The sequence below is a fragment of the Xyrauchen texanus genome, chromosome 6 (assembly GCF_025860055.1).
Source record: "Xyrauchen texanus isolate HMW12.3.18 chromosome 6, RBS_HiC_50CHRs, whole genome shotgun sequence".
Lineage (NCBI taxonomy): Eukaryota > Metazoa > Chordata > Actinopteri > Cypriniformes > Catostomidae > Xyrauchen > Xyrauchen texanus.
In genome coordinates, this window is record NC_068281.1 from 47,928,453 (window position 1) to 47,946,210 (window position 17,758).

General features: G+C 37.4%; 2 protein-coding genes across 3 annotated transcripts; both read left to right on the top strand.

Moving 5' to 3' along the window:
- The first annotated feature begins 399 nt into the window (after nucleotides 1–399).
- Nucleotides 400–1,848, top strand: foxq1a (forkhead box Q1a). The gene has a single exon (XM_052127917.1). The coding sequence runs from the start codon at nucleotides 505–507 to the stop codon at nucleotides 1,390–1,392; it is 888 nt and encodes a 295-aa protein (XP_051983877.1). The 5' UTR covers nucleotides 400–504; the 3' UTR covers nucleotides 1,393–1,848.
- A 7,065-nt stretch (nucleotides 1,849–8,913) lies between these two features.
- Nucleotides 8,914–17,314, top strand: foxf2a (forkhead box F2a). 2 transcript variants are annotated; one of them, XM_052127912.1, is made up of 2 exons: nucleotides 8,914–10,603; nucleotides 12,760–17,314. In XM_052127912.1, exons 1-2 carry the CDS (start codon nucleotides 9,619–9,621, stop codon nucleotides 12,927–12,929), a joined length of 1,155 nt encoding a protein of 384 aa, XP_051983872.1. In that variant the 5' UTR covers nucleotides 8,914–9,618; the 3' UTR covers nucleotides 12,930–17,314. The 2 variants fall into 2 exon arrangements, with proteins under 2 accessions (XP_051983872.1, XP_051983871.1); XM_052127911.1 differs by having other exon boundaries at nucleotides 8,928–10,603; nucleotides 12,757–17,306.
- Nucleotides 17,315–17,758: the final 444 nt, after the last annotated feature.

A 17,758-nucleotide genomic window follows, 5' to 3' on the forward strand; every position in this document is an offset into this window, starting at 1 on the left:
TTCGTCCACCAAGTGCCAGGGCACACAGACAAAAACAAAAACAACCATGTCTGATAAACGCACGCCACCTGGTTTCCTGAGGTGAAATTCTTCTGGGAATGCGCGGACGAAGGTGAGCAAAAACACACGTGAACCCACCTAACTGTGACGCAACCCGGCTCGAATCAACAAAGTGGCTAATTCATCATCAGTCTTACAGCTATTTGTCCATATAGGCTATGCTTGACCGCTCTATTTCAAAACAGGGTGTGCGTCATGATCCTTGTCTGTTTTGCAAAGATTGATCGTCTTTTAGACTTAAAGACAGCTCGCCAGGCCCCGCCCCCTGTAGGCATACCCGGAGGTGAGCGGCTATATTAGCCAGCTGAGCGCCTGATCGAGATGTTACATGCACTTAAACTTGGACAGGTACGAATCCTGTCACTCTCACACTTTGGATTGTGTTTGACAGCGCTGGGACCAGGGGTCGGACAATTTAACGAGTCACAAAGTCACGTCTAAAAAATGAAACTGGAAGTTTTTTGTGGGGGTCACTACGACTCAAAGCCCGTGGAGCTGTGCAGCGACGCCGAGGGCAGTATCCCGTCCCCGCTGTCCGCGGAGGAGGAGCTGGGCTCGGATGGAGACTGCGTTGCGCACAGTCCGCCACCTGTTACTCCGTGCGCGGACAGCAAAGGCAAGCCCTACACGCGGAGACCCAAACCGCCGTACTCCTACATCGCTCTGATCGCCATGGCCATCCGTGACTCGAAGTCGGGTCGACTGACTCTCGCCGAAATCAACGACTACCTCATGAAAAAGTTCCCGTTTTTTCGAGGCAGCTATACGGGATGGAGAAACTCCGTGCGCCACAATCTGTCTCTGAACGACTGCTTTCTGAAGGTGCTGCGGGATCCCTCCAGACCGTGGGGCAAGGACAACTACTGGATGCTGAACCCGCACAGCGAGTACACCTTTGCGGATGGAGTGTTTCGGCGGAGGAGAAAGCGCATCAACAAAAAAGCCGGCAAAGAGCCAGAGGGGCCGAGCCAAGCTGCTATAGTGGACACTACGCCTCCTTCCAGTTCCAAGTTCACGAGCTCCTTCGCCATCGACAGCATCCTCAGTCGACCTTATAGGAAAGAGGAACGCCCTGCTCTCCAAACTGACACCTGGCTAGGGGGAGTGGAGATGCCCCCTTATGTCATGCGTGGCTCCCCTGTCACTCTCCCGCACGTGCTTCGATCCTACGGGGCACCCGAGGACCCTGCCATGAGCTGCCGTCACCAAAAGGACTTCTTCCCGTTCCAGCTGACCTCCGAGTGCCTCTCGATCCCGCACACGACCACAGTGGTACCGGTGCCAGCTTTTAGCGGCTATCACCCGTTCAAGATTGACTATTTGTTGTCTTAATGGTGTGAGGGTTTGGGCTGGGGAATGTTGGCACTTTCTGTACTCATGGCTCATGTCAGATACTATTCGCAAAATACATTTCATCAGCCTGTATGTCGTCACATAATAAATCGCTTCGGACACTTACTGGTACATTGTGGAGAAAGTCTGAGTGGGGAGATCACACAAAGTCAACCACTAAACTATTGAATTTTCTTATTCGTCTTGTCCTACTGAACGATTGCGTTTGTTCATGTGTGTATTTATGATGTTTTCGTCATTTGTTTGTTATTTGTGTTTGTTCTGAATTGTGATTTGTTGAACCATTCGCCTCAAACTATATGACCTGTATTCATTTCAGATTGACTCAACCTGAAGGTGAGGCTGTTGCATAGTCGCAAACTGGAATTAGATTGTAGAATTGATTTTCCTGACAAAAATGCAAGGGGCATTTTATACTGAATAATAAAATATATTTTCAAATGAAACAAGAATTGATCCTTTCCAGTCGATGAGTGCATCCCCTTGAAATATACTTGATTTTAGTCTTCTAAAACTGTAAAAATCTGCTTTTTACATAATAAGGTATTTGTTAATCTCCGGAGTAACTACAGAAGGGCTCATGATGACATGAAGTTCATCAATAGTGTCTCTTCCAGGAGCAATGACCAATAAACATCTAGAGACACACAAACACTAAACACCATCAGAGTAACACATGTGACATTTAAATAATGCAGTAAACATTAAGTAAACTACATCAAATATAACACTGAACACCCCAGTGTACGTAACTGATATTAAAAATAAGACTAACTGAAATGTAATGGGTCACGCAGGGAATTCTGGGAACGGCCAATTACGTTTTGTTACTGTAATTTTAACAATAATTTACTGTAAAAAGTAAAAAAGTACTCTCTTGTTAAACAATGTACATTTTGAACATTCATTATACAGGAAATCTTACTGTTTACATCTAAAAAAATGTAACAACATTTTATTGTAAAAACTACTGTATTGTCTTTTAAAATATATTTAAAAAATGTACTGTATATTTTAGTTAATATTCGTTAATCAATTAACATTTTATTTCTGTAGCATTTTTACAGTATTTTACTGTTAAAATTACAGACATTTTTTACAGTGTAGTATTTGGTTAAAAGGCTAAAGGCATAACACATTGTTTTCTTAAGTGGGGCGAACAGATTTGTTATGAAGAATGTTCCAAATGGGAACATTGACTGATCCGATCACAGTGGAGATTCATTTGTTTCTAGAATCCTTGAGATGTTATGAAATGCCACATTTGGAAAAACACATTTATGATAATAATGTTCAGATAAGGTTTTCACTGATATAAAATGTCACATTCTTGCAGTCTACTATATATGCAACATTTCTTTTAAATGTATGTAACATATAGCCAATATTTTCCATAGGGCCCACTAATTTCCACACATATAATCTCAAATATATTTAATATTATTTTTAGAGATAGGTTAATCCCACATGTCAGACTTCTATATGGGACACAAATTAATCACGGCTGTGACTTTATATATTATAAATTGTTTATTTCTTTAAAAAAGAAAGAAATCTCTGCCGATTTAATGGTTTGCTCTAACGTGATCAACTTTGGTAGTATCAATACTGATAGGATTTCAAGAAATTAGATAATTTACAACATGGCAAACTCTACACGTTACGTTTTATCATAAATGTAAATGGTGTGATGCTTGCAAAAGCCAGGCTGCATTTCCCAAAAGCATCGTAAGCTTAAGTAGATCGTAGAATCCTTACGATTCATCTTAGTTTTGCAGCCAGTTTATCAAAAGCATAGTAACTTAATTAGTACTTCAAAATGCTATGGAGTAATCGTACAGCGCTAAGAGCATCATGAGGACACAGACTTATGCAGACACCTGCAGGACAATCGGGAAATTGCATCTAATACAATCTAAATACCAGTAGCTACACATTTATGCTGCTACTTTAATATCAGGATATATGTGTTTCATTTATTTTTTATTTTAACAGACATGTATAATAATAATAATTATTATTAATATTATGAAACATGCATACATAAAATAGATGGTCTACATGGATGAATAGATTAATTAGTAAGCAAATAAAGTTTTATGTTTGGACTAGTTGGACAAGTTGGTAACAACAGATTTGTGGCATAATTGTTCCAGACAACTGTATAAATTCATATTAGAAAGAAAATTCATTCACTTGCTGCCAGGCATGATAATCATCCATATATATTTGCTTATCATTCTACATTTACATTTATTCATTTGGCTGATACTTTTATCCCCGTCTCCTCTTCTGACACCCAATGGCTCTCTCAACAGCACTAGAAGTTGCTGTCACCATTATCACTTTTGGGAGTAAAGAGCAGACCTCCGCTTTATTGGTGAATGTCCCTAAAGTGCATTTTCCAAATGTCTCCATATTTTGCGCTGCACAATAACACTGAATAATATTAAATTAATGCTTGTAATTAGCAGGATCATACACAGGGCCTCCACTGTCTTCACTAATCCCTGGAAGCTTTTATATCGAGAGGAATTTGTGAAAAGGACATTTTACAAATGCAGATTGGAAGCAGATTGTGTAAAATAAAAAGATTATTCTGCTCAAAATTATTGTAAAAACAATATGTAAATATGCAGTTAATTAAGTTGAATATTTAATAAAACATTGCAAAAAAAATTTAGCGGGGTAAATTACAAATTGTGAAGTTATGCACAAATATAATGAAGTTGCAATGACGATCAGCACTATACGGTCACGTTTCAGCACTGTCACGTGTACAGCGACTCTCACTTAAAGCGTGTCCACACATTCATTTTAAGTGCAGCTTTGGGAAACCTTGCTTTTTTTCTACAATTACTTGTAGAACAGGCTCTTAACCGCTAAAATCGAGCGATCGATCAATCAAAAGCATTGTAAGCCTAAATACATCGTAGAATCATTTTTACGATTAAGCTTAGTCTTGCGGCTGTGTCCCAAAAGCATTGTAACTTAAGTAGTTCATGAAAATGCTCATAGATTAACGAGTGCTCTGGAGTAATCATACAGCGCTAAGAGCATGGTGAGCACAACAGACTTATGTAGACACCTGCAAGACAACCCGAAATTACTATTGGCTCCTCATCCACTTCCTCTCCGACACCTTTAGGGCGCTCTCGCCCACTCCACTGGTTCTGTATCGCACATGTTGTGTAGCATTGCTGTAACTGTTATCACTTCTGGTAGTAAAGAGCCGATCTCCCTTTGAATGGTGAATGTCCCTAAAGCGCAGATTCCATTCATCTCCTTATTTTGCGCTCCACAATAATCTCGTTATATTCAATTAATGAAATATTAAAATGCACATCTGTTGAACAAAGCAGTGATTGTGCAAAATAAATATATGGCTCTGCCAAATAAAATGCAATTCTGTGGTGAATTAAGACATTTAAGAAAATATTTGTTTATATTTCCAGTGAGGTAAATACAAACGTTTTTAAAGTTCCGCACACATATAATGAAGTTGCGATGACGAGCAGCACTTTACGGTCACATTTCAGCACTTCACGTTTATGGACAGCGAGTCTCTTAAGTAGCACTCCACGACCATGTTTAGTGCAGTTTTGGGAAATGCACGTAAAAAATAACAAACGTTTGTAAAACCACTAGTAGAAAACGCTAAGATCAAACGTTATTGAGAATCGAGGCCAAGAGCATAGCAATTCCTGTCTTGTTATCATACAAGGCAACAGTATTGCCTTTCTGCCTGTGCGCTTCTGATGTTTGTGGACTTTATCCTTTAGCAGCACCCTTCTCAGACTTTGCCTCCACACCTTTTAAAATACTTACATGGATGCCCAGCCGTGTTAGTCATTGGTGAACTGCCTTCATTTGAGGCACCTATGAAAATCCCAAAATGGGACGGAGTGTGAAATAGCTGCATACTTTGCCACGAGCTGTCCACGGTCCTGAAGATAAGATGCCATAACTCAGTTTTCACGGACAAGTAGGCTATCGTGGGTCACCCCTGCTATAACAAAGCCCAAGATGCTTAATTTGAAAATGTAGAATTTATGTTTCTGCCTACCCTTTTAACGGACTAGTCAAGAACTCTTCATAGAGTTAAAAGTGTTGGAAATTATTTCTCCGTTTGACTTTACTACTACTACTACTACTACTATTATTATTATTATTATTATTATTATTATTATTATTAATAGTAGTAGTAGTAGTAATAGTAATTTAACAACAATAACGACATTTATAATAATAATCCTATTTATTATTATAAGTAGTATTGCTCTTGTTGTTGTTGTTGTTGCTGATTAGTCTGTTTTTATCGTTTTAATAATTCGATGTTCTTATATTGTATAGCTAATGTTTTGGGATAAGTAAGCTATAGGTAAAAATATCGTATACCAGTCAGTCATGCATGCAAATTATTAACCTGATTTCATTATTGGCCGACCGTTTCAAAAGTAGGATTTGGGATTTGTGGAATATGGCAACAAATAGCCTACTGTAAATGAACACAAGTAAATGGAGCGAAAAGTGAATGTTGGCATTACCGTGTACACGTTATTGGGGGAAATTAACCTCTTGGCCCACTAATTTACGTACATATAATCTCAAATATATTGACTATTATTTTTAGATATATGTTCATCCCACGTCAGACTTACCAATAAAACCGACGAGGCCTGCTGACTATCCATCGCGTTTGAAGTGGAAATAACTAGAGACTATATTACTCCGACATATTCTACTACACATAAACATAATACAGGTGAAGGAGTGATATTTTAAGAACACGATTCACATAAATCACCGTTAATTTACTAATCTAACACCATAAAGATCACATAAAAGGATCATTTTTCTACAAATTTGGAAACCGGGAAAAGGCTAAATATTTTTTAAACACATATCCAAAATGTGTTTGTTTGTTTGTTCCTTTATTAGATTTTTTTTATATATATATATATATATATATATATATATATATATATATATATATATATATATATATATATATATATATATATATATATATATAAACCCCACGTCACCAATTCCCTAAAGCAATGCAATCTTTGTTATTATCGCACAGTTTATTTGTTTGATTGCAGTTTAAACAATCGCTGAAGTTGTTTGATTATTCAGAGGGAGAAACATTCGTCATTGTAGGCGCCTCGAGCACCCAGTGCTTTGTTTTTTCTTCGCTGAGTTTCCCCGAGAGCGGACACAGATATATTTAGAAATTCAATATTTATATTTTCTGCCCAGAACTACAAATATTAGCCCTCCGTAGTGTCTCTTGTCACGCGGAGAGTAAAAACCCTTTAAAATCGGCATAATCCAGCAGCCCTTGCAGTGCCAACCGGCATTGAAAAGTGGACTCGGAGACTCTTTCAGTTTGTCACCTTTCGTCAAGAGGTCACCAAAAACAGCAGAGGAATCCAGAAGTGGTACAACAATATTATCGCCACAACGAGAGGCTGTAGCGTTAAACCTTCAAAGTCTTTCACGTATTTTTCTTTTGCTCCGAGTAAGGCTTTCTCTGAGCCAAGTGTGCATCCTGAACGCAGCGGGGGGAGTGAGCTTGATGTTGCCGGGAATTTCGGGGCGATTATTTTCTTTACCTTTATTGTTATGACGAGGGCTGATTTTATCTTCACATCCTTTTTGTCGTGTTTGATAAAGATGTGAGGCTGCTATGAGCCATGGCTCTGTAAAGTGCCTCTAGAATCAGAGCATTCACATATTTCAGTGCGTGTATTCGGCTGTTATAAAGACTCGCTGTTGTGTCTAGACTTAATGTTTAATAAGAGGCTGTCAGCAGTAATATAGGAGCATCGATTCGTTTATAAAACGAATAAATATCTTTTGCGCACATGTAATTTTTTTCCCCCATATAAAAAGCTTTTTGTATTCTGGAGGGTACAAACATTTGAGAGGCCGGGGCGAGGAGCAATAAGACGGTCAAATATTTCAACTCTGGCTTCAACTTGCAATCGTTATCTAAAATTAACATTGTAGAATTTTGAGCTGGCAGTTGAGCTCGAGGCAAATATTTCTATATTTTCAGTCATTTTCACGATTTCTACAAAGAGTAAAATTAAGGGTTAATGTGTAATTGTGAATACAGAATACGTGTATTTTCGGTGTTGTGCTTATGTTCTTGGCCTTTTTAGGGTTACATTTACATTGTCAAATGGACAAAAAATTTTATGCAAGTTTAAAAAAATGTATGCAAGAAACAACAAAAAAAAAGTAAAAAAAAAAAATAAAAATAAGACAAAAGCCCAAAATGTACTTGACTTGCCTAAAAATTATAAAATGTTATGATTTCCAATCAGCTCTTGTTTGACTGTTTGTTTGTATCATCATCGTCATAATAACAACAACAATAATAATATTCATAATAATTCATAATAATAATACGAATTATTAATAGCCTGTGTATTATTATAAATTATTTTATAATAATATAATATTTTATATTATGTATAATTATTATGTTTTATTATTATGACGACGACGATGATGATGATGATGATGATGATGATGTTGATGAAGACATAAACTGCAAACAAAGAGTTGGTTGGAAATAATTATATTTTATCATTGTTATTTCTAATAAAAATAATAATAATATTTATAATAATAATAATAATATATTAAATAATAACAATAATTAGACTGTGTTTTCATTTGTTATTATTATTATTATTACATTATTATTAGTAGAAGTATGACGATGACGATGACGATGATGATGATGATAATGAAGAATTCAACATGAACTGCAAACAAAGTTCGGCTGGATTTCATAACATTTTATAATTTTTATTTTTGATAAAATTAAAATAATAATTATAAAAACAATAATATTATATGGCAATAATAAATAATAGATATATTTAATCTATGTAAAATCATTTATTATTATTATATAATAAAAATAATACATATTTGTATTATGTATTATTAGTCTTATTATTAAGTATTCCACACCAACTACAAAAATTAGTAGGTTGGAAATCTTCACATTTTATAAAATTTTGGCAAAGTCAAGTAATTTAGGGCATTTATTTTTGCAGTTGTTGTTCCTTTCATAATAATCACGAATGTTACTTTGCACTGGAGATTTTTCGGTACGGCCAATTAAGCTCACTTTCCACAATTAATTATTTCTTCTCTCAGGGGGGGATGATAGGGGTGCGGGACGGTAAACTGACACTGCGCTGTGTGTGGTATCCGAGCAGCGGTGCAGCGGCTGATGGAAAAAACCTGCTTCCACTCATGTCAAAACCATTTATCCAGAACAGCCCTTTACAAGAACTTGTATACATTTGGAAAGGGTCTTTTTTTTTACCCACCCCCTCAATTCTTGACAAGATGCTCAACCAGGTCACTTGTGCGTACACTCTTCTCTCTTTGGCGAATTAATGAACACATATTCGTCCATTACGCTGTTCTATTGGCGGTCAAAAGCGAGTGTTACAGAGCCATTAAACCGTTCCGTTCTGTCCTAGACGTGCTTTCCTATCTCAACCTCCTCCAACCACCCAGTGCCAAGGCTCTCACCAAAACACGCCATTAATTATTGGTGTGGAGGTCTGACAGCGTTTGCCCCGGTGTTTGGCGTGTGGCGCTGTTGATTGAAATGTCGGAGCGGGCTTGATAAATGGCGTTATTGCGTGTATTTAGGTTGTCAGAGGGGAGGTGGGGAGCCTCTCTGCTCGGACTCTGCACAGACTCCCGCCAGACCGATAGCTGGAGGCATGCCAGACATGGTAAAGGGGTGGGTCTCCACAGTTCGAGATTTCTTGGAGGAATTTAGTGGGGATCTAGGGGGCAGATAGAGATTTACGAATTGATTGGTGGTCGCGTTTTGTTTGGCTGCACGTCTTTGAGCCAGAAGACTCTGGAGCATTGAGTTCTCTTAAAGGATTAGTCCTGACGATGGCCACCAAGAGACTAAGGAGGGGTCGCTATCCTGGCGACACACAGCTGGTGGCCTCAACCAGGAGCGCGTCCTGCGAGCAGAGCAGGATTTGGGCGCACTAACCAGCACACCTCGAAGAGACTTGGATTTCAGATTGATTTGCGTGGAATACCAATCGTTTTCTTTTTCTTTTTCCCCTCAAAATATTCAATTTTTATATACTGTAATTTGTAGTCTTTTTTGTTACTTTTGTCATCGAGATTTAACGCTTAACAATGACGACCGAAAGCTCCCAGCAACAGCTGGACCCGCCGCCTCCTCTCAGATCTAGCCCGGCGTCCAGTGGCATTAACTCGGCTGTCCAGAGCTCACAGACAGTGATGGAGAGCACAACCGCGACCGGTACCAAAGGCAAAAAGTCAAATTCGGGCATGAGACGCCCCGAAAAGCCACCTTACTCCTACATCGCTCTTATAGTCATGGCGATCCAGAGCTCTCCGACTAAAAGGTTGACACTGAGTGAAATCTATCAGTTCCTCCAGGCTCGCTTCCCGTTTTTTAGGGGTTCCTACCAGGGCTGGAAAAATTCCGTCAGGCACAATTTATCGCTAAACGAGTGTTTCATCAAACTTCCCAAGGGCCTCGGGCGCCCGGGCAAGGGCCATTATTGGACCATTGACCCCGGGAGCGAGTTCATGTTCGAGGAGGGCTCGTTTCGACGTAGACCACGGGGCTTCCGAAGGAAATGCCAAGCTCTGAAACCCATGTACCGAATGATGAACGGAATCGGCTTCGGGGCTTCTATGCTGCCCCAAAACTTTGACTTCCAGTCCCCGTCCGCGTCCCTTGCCTGCCACGCCAACGGCTATAATCTGGACATGATGACCAACGCTGTGCCCGGCGGTCATACGGGTTACGATGGCCTTACTTCAAGCCACCACGTCTCACACATGTCACCAAGCCCCGGTTCTACATACATGACGGCATGCCAAGTGACCTCAAACGGCGAGTATGGCCCGGACAGCAGCAATAGCCCGCTTCATTCACCCCCTGCGATGTCCGGCTCTTTGGAGTGCCATTCGCCATATGGAGCCGCCTCGGCGCACTGGCCTTCATCTGGCATGTCTCCCTATATTAAACAGCAGCCACTGTCCTCTAGCAGTCCGACCTCCTCTGGATTACACTCGAGTATGTCTCCCTATTCTCTGGAGCAAAGCTATTTGCATCATAACGGCAGAGACTCGGCGGCCGACATCTCAGGTGAAACTGACTGCCCTCTTTAAAAGTCTCGATTGAATATTTCCATAGAAGTGACTGAATAATTAGAAGTGATGTAAATAATAATAACCAAAAATAAATGCTTGTAAAAGCACGCAAAATAAGAAATAGCCTCTATCATTAGGCCGACACCTTTGTAATAAAACAATACAAATATAGGCCTATGCAATTATATATAAATATATTTATAGCATGTATGTTTAGTTTTATATATGAATTTAGGAATATATAGACAGTTAGGTTTCTACAAGCCATCAGAGTCCTATTGAGTTAACGGCACGAATAGACTATAGGCTACACTGTTCTAAATGTCTGAGGTCTAATGCTATTCCGTGGCAATACAACACTGCGTATATGTGACGCAGAACGCCTTTGTGCGCTCTTTTGGGGATTTTTTTTTTCTGTCTAACATTTTTAAGGTTAAGAAAACATTGTCGCCTTTGCCAGTGGATTGGCAATGAAAACCCAACATCACTGAAAGCTAAAGAGGATTTCACAAGAGAGGCTTATGGGTTCAGTTTAGCCAGTGCGGACTGTTTTAACAGCTGAGCTCAGTGTGGCAAACACAAACGAGTCTCCTAAATGTTTAATGATACAGTGCGATTTAAAGTGAAACTAATAGCCTACTCCGTGAATAACAGCATATTGTACAATTTTAAGAAGGCGTAGAAACCAAAAATGGGTGGGAGGGAATTTGATATCGATTGAGCCGGATTCATTTAGAATGAAAATAACATTTAATTTCATGATAAGCACATGAATAAATATGCATCACGTCTTAAGACTGGCATGGTGTTGAAAAGACTCGAAATCAATTGTTGAATAAACTCGACCTGGATTAGGGGAGAGTGGGGCGCAAACTAACACTTTTTTAAGTTTGTGTAAATGTACTTGGGGTTCGATGTATTTTTCTTTGTTCACATTAATTTCACACGTGTCTATTACACATATGTGGTCTTGTTTCATGAATACAGCGTGTACTTCTTTCGCCATCCATATAAGACCAACAGCTTAAAACCCCCATCCAATAACAGCATCTGATCAAATTGTCAATAAAAGCCATTTATTATAATATATAATAAATAAAATATCAATCATTTTGACACAATAAATACACAACACACACATATGCATTAAGAGGAATTATGTAAATGGCATATCTAACTGCATGGAACTGAATATAGTTTTGGGGAATTGGAGCACATTGTGTTATAACGTGCCCCGTCGGCGCATCTGGGATTTAAACCTGGCTGGTCACTTCTGCTGACTATCTGAGAATTAAAAGACTGAGAATGTTAGATAAAAAGATGGAGGTTAAAATGATACCAAACTTGACTCATTTTAAATAAACAGTAAAAACTGTAAAATGATCTTTTGGCAATATCTTCTATTTTTTTATTTATTTATTTTTTCCCGCATTTTTTTTCAATCTACACTGTGTTGATATGGCAACAAGTAAGCAAAAGTGTGTGGAAACGTTTAACGCACTTGTGTAACAACTCCACGTTACAAATTTTGGGTCTGTGCGTGTTTGACTTTTAAACATTCAACTTGTGGAAAAAGTTAAATCAACTTAATACATTTATGTTTGAGAACAGATTTATATTGCGTAAGTCCAAGTGAAATTCAACACATTCATCGAAAGAGATCACATGATATGATCACATTGTTATTAATGGATATTAAATGGATTCTAACTCAATGTGATTTTTCTGCTTGCTCAATTAACTTAAATAAATGAGCTAATGCAACACAATTATTTAGCATTTGGTCTCAACTTAACCTCACTGAGTACAATCCATCATGTTTTCTTAGTTCATTTGTGTTGGGACTACGTGCATAATATTTGTTGCATCAGCTTAGTGCCGAAACCCTCAAATAATGTAGCTTTTTGCTAAACAAAGCATTTGAGTGGAGGATATATTTTAGTTTCACATTAAGGACACTCATTTTCATTGTGTGGATCCAATGTCCACAACTGAATTAAGTTAAACCAATGCATTTGTTTTCAGTTAATGTAGTTGCCTTGAAAATAAAAACGTTAATGCATTCACCACTATTAAGATTATAGACTATACGTAAAAATCAATCCAGATATTAATAATTGTATCATGTTTATTTGTTTATTTTTGCAGTAGGAATGTCTCGTTATCAGGCCCACCCCTCGCCAGTCTGTGACAGAAAAGACTTTGTGTTGAACTTCAACGGCATTACGTCGTTTCATCCGTCCACCAGTGGATCCTACTATCATCATCAGCTACATCACCATCAAGGAGTCTGTCAAGATGTGAAGCCATGCGTTTTGTAAACGACGTCAAGCAGAGGATTCATAAATCACCAGTTCGCCATTTCGAAATGATGTGCACGAGGAACAGTTATCTACCAGAGGAACAAGAGAAGATGCGGATGACAGTGTTCACTGAAGGAATGAAGGACTCCATGGGGAGCTAGAACGAGGTTTATAATGTAGGCTATATTTACTCTCTTGGAACAAACCTCGAAACTTCTGCAAATTGTTTAACAAAACACCCAGTTTATCCAGTCCACAATAGCCTAGTGTTCTGTTTGGATTGATCACATGTCTAAAGGTGATGAGAAATTGAGCATAATAAAGGCGTTGTATAATTCTCTTTTTTTATGCACTCAATAACCTACAGAAATACAGAATTAGCGTCCAATGGTGTGGGAAATGATGTATGTCACAAACCCACTTGAAATCTTATTTGTTTAAATCTTACGTGTGTTTCTTTTTGACTGCTTTTAAAAGACTCCACCTCCTATATTTAGAGGGGTGAATGTATATCGGTTTTAATTCATGTGTAAAAGGAAAGAGATCGCAATAGAATAATAATGACTGCATTTTTGTTAGTTGAAAAAAATACAATTACAGTACAATAAAACGATGTATTCTCAAAATAAAAATAAAAATATACCCAGTGTTTTTATTCATTTATTTAATGCTGAAAAAAACTAAATATTTTGCTTTTCCGGACAATACTAATTCTAGCCAAGGCAAAATATAAAACTATTTTTAGATTTCTTTTGCACATTTCAAAAGTTAAAGCTCGGGCTTTTTTTTTTTTTGAAAAAAAGAAAAAGAAAACTAATTTGCGAAGATGTACAAACTTGGAAACACAAAAAAATGGGCTAATAAAATCGTGTTTCAAGAGGGATACACGAATACGACTAAAAGCCGCCTTTATTATTGCATGTACATTGTTTGAAAGTAAAAGAAAGTGTAAAAACGGATACGATAAGGATAAAGAGGGAAATTGGGTTACGACATTGTAAAAAGACAATTCAGCCCGGACATGACACAAAATGTTCAATTTTGATCAACATGACAAAATCACATTTAATTTGCCATCGCTTAAGCAAAAGGACAAGGTCACTAATTCGGCTCTTGAGAAATGAATAAAAACGTTATTTTTTATTAATTTTTTTTTTTTTTTTTTTTTTTAATAAATAATGAACATAATCAAAGCGCATCAGAATCAGCAGGACCCAGAGATCAGTTAGATTTAGCTAAATCGATCAAATACAAGCGGGTGCAATTTTCAGTTCAATTCGAGAATTACTTGAGGATTATCAGAGAGAATGAATAGAGAGAAAGTCATGAACTGCTTACACCCTATTACTCGTATGTAGGACTGTATGCGGAACTGCATTCACAATGTTAAATGTTGCACAATGTCGCCATCTAGCGTTACACCGCACACTCGCACTGGAAATGAGCGGCCACGACGATCAATGGATTATTCTTACAGTCGCTTTTGCATTTGAATGCTTTCGTGTAGGCCTACATTCTTTTTCTCATAATAATATGAAAAAGTACACACATTGTTATTCCTATAACATTCTAGTTTCACTTGTGTCACAGAAAAAATGGTAACGTAAAAATTGCTTCATGTGGTAAGATCTAAATTAACTGGTTTGCTTTAAACATGATGCATTATTAATAATAACAACAACAACAACAACAACAACTAGCATTAGTTTGAATTAGGCTGACTACCTACAAAAATAATTTTATGAGTTAGAGCAGGCAGAAATAGCTCAAGATAGCAATTGCTAGGGGTCTAGGCTATTCAAATAGTGTCCGTAAAATCCTAAAAGTACACTTTTTAAATAGAATATTATCAGATAGTAATGAATATAAATAATGCTTTAGAGTACAGCACTGTACTTGACTTTACTGTTCATGAATACTGGTTTAGGTGTAATTTTAAGTTATATTTTAAGGCAATTATAATATTTTAATTGAATTTAAGATTATTTTACAAGAAGTCCTTCATTTTAAATGAACACTTTTTTAAATAACGCTAGACATTACATTTAATTGATGAATGTTGCACTTGAGTACACATTCAGGAAATACACGTTAAATTGTGTTAAGCATGTTTTAGTACACCTGACCAAAGGTATTTTTCCTTGTCACAATTCAAAACATTTCAAATTATAATTCAGTATAATTTCAGGAAATCTCTAATTTCAATTACACGTAATGAGCATGACTAAACAAAATAGTACTTCTTTGTTATGTCAACTTTTCTGTATTACAAAATTAATGATTAAATAAATAAATCCAAGTTTAAAAAACTATTTAAATTGTGCTATATCACATTGTAATAATATTTTGTCTGATAAGGTACACTCAGGGGCAGGGCCAGAAGGGTGGCACGCCCCAACTCGGACCCTGCTCGCATCCTGGAGACGGTGCGCAATGTCCATAACAACATTCCGCCCGTGTCTGGCAGGACACAGCGTTCACCCTCAGTAGACAGACCCCCCCAACCTCCTTAGCCACCCCTGGCAAAAAATCCTGGACACGCCCCTGCATACACTGTTAAAAGTGGTAACCTCCAATTATGGTATATGCTCTTTAAATAGCTCTTTAAAGGAGCGATTTACATGATCTAATCATTAAAATAAGTGTAAAGATTAGTCTACTTTTAAAAAATCTGAAGAAATGAATAGTATTCTGACAATTATGTTTAATATTTATATGAATAATTATGTACACTCATATGTGATGAAGGCAGGTAGTTTTAAACATGTTGCTATAGGTGTTTATTAGCCCCAGTCAAGTCATCATATTTTGGTCTCTAGATATGGCTTGTCCCTCATTCAGTTCTATTCCTCTTTTTCATTTATCCCTCTGGGAAATAATGTACCTTAATATTAATCTATCTTTTTATCCAATATGGACTATGTTCTATTTACTAAATCCTTCAATTCTGAAACCCATGCCTAATAAAATGTCCTTTTATATGATCTTTGACAATTTCTCTGTTCTAATATTGTGAATATTGTGCATTAAGTGCATTCAATCTAGTTATTTGTAATTCCAAGAATTTGCTTTGAGAAGTGAAACATAAAACATAGAGGCACGAAACCAGCGTCATTCAATAGAGTAGGACAGTGCACAACTTTCACAACCTATCGTTTTACCCCTAGTGGTTGAATAGGCAACTGCACGTCCAAAATTAACTTACTTTTTGTAATCTATTTTTTTGTTGAAGTAGATAGAAACAAGAAAACAACGTCATTCAATAGAGTAGGACACTGCACAACGTTCACAACCATTCGTTTTACCTCTAATGATTGAATAGGGAACTGCATGTCCAAAATGATTTTTCTTTTTGTAATAGTTTTTTTTGTTGAAAAACCAGTGTCATGTCCCTCTCCATTCTAAGTCCGACAGTGTGTATAAAGAAGAGGATGAGATTGACCCTCAGTCAGCCCCAGGTTTATATTGGGCATGCACTTGCCTATTCAACCACTAGGGGTAAAACAAAAGTTTTTGAAAGTTGCTCACCACCTTTCGGTCCTGACAAGCTAAAGACTCAAGTTGGTTAGGTGATTTTAATTCCCATCAACATAGATTTTTAAGTCTGTGCTAAACTGTCAGTGAACATCCTTTTATATCTAGTCTTACCCGACATAATTGCTCTATCGAAAGCTTCAATATGAAACTCCTAAACTTCACACAATATGATTGCTATTAACCCATTATATTGTTCTACCAAAATCTAAAAATAAAATGTTGTATCCATCCATTGTGCTGTATTCTGTTTAACTTTTTCTAGTGTTATCGGATTTGGAGAGATTCAATAAAAAACAGGTTTTGCAACCTGCCTGAACATACCAAGGGGATAGGATTTAGATAAGATGGCGTTATGTTAGCCAAAATTTATGAGTGTTGCCAGGCCTGTAACAGTGTCAAATCTTAGTCTTAGATTTAGGAAGTCTGTCTTCTATTTTCAACCAGATTTGTAGGCTCACCTAAAGGTTCATGGACGGCAAAGGCCTCAAAGCAGTTGTGTAGTGCTACAGACATGTCGATGTCAGGCACTCACTAAACACAAGAGGGGAGAAGAGTCCTTAACACAGCAAACAAACTAAAACCTAAAACCAACTTGACATGTATACCTGGTTAGAATGTAGAGTAGAATCTCATTGCCACCTGGTGGATAAATTATGGAATTGTTCCTTTGGTGGTCACCACAATGGATTGTTTTTACAAACTAAGACTTTACACGCAATTCTGTCTTTCTTTACTGGATAATATCACTTCAACCACCATTAGTGGAGTGCTCAGCAAGGAATCTCTCGTTTAAAACTGTAAGTATCTTTTTCTTGCTCCTCTGCCTTCAGTGTGAACACTGTTCTGTTTAGGACTTTTTTCTTTCTTTTTGGAATTTGAACACTCACTTCTTTGATGAAAGCTTTCAGGATTTGGTTGTTGTGATTTCTTGTTTGATGATGGTTTTGTGATGATCTTTATTCCATTGGGAATACTTCCCTTTTTCGGAATACCAGTTTAAAAACACCATTGCTTTATGAACGTTTCTCATTAAAGGGATTTAATAAATCATCCTAGAAAATCAGTTTTCAAACAAAAGATATGAAATAAAAAGGCAAAACTGCTAAAAATGCCAAATGTTTCACCCATATGTGGTTGGGAAGAGAAGAAGTTGTGAAAAAACAGTCTCAGCTGATTGATCCTCAAGACTTTTTTTTTACTCCTACAAACTACCAATAGAGCACAAAAGTGCCCGGCCACTTATTCAGCCGTCTGGGTTGCGGAAGTATTTTCCCCATTCGTTTCTTCCATAGACTTTTCTTTAAATCCTT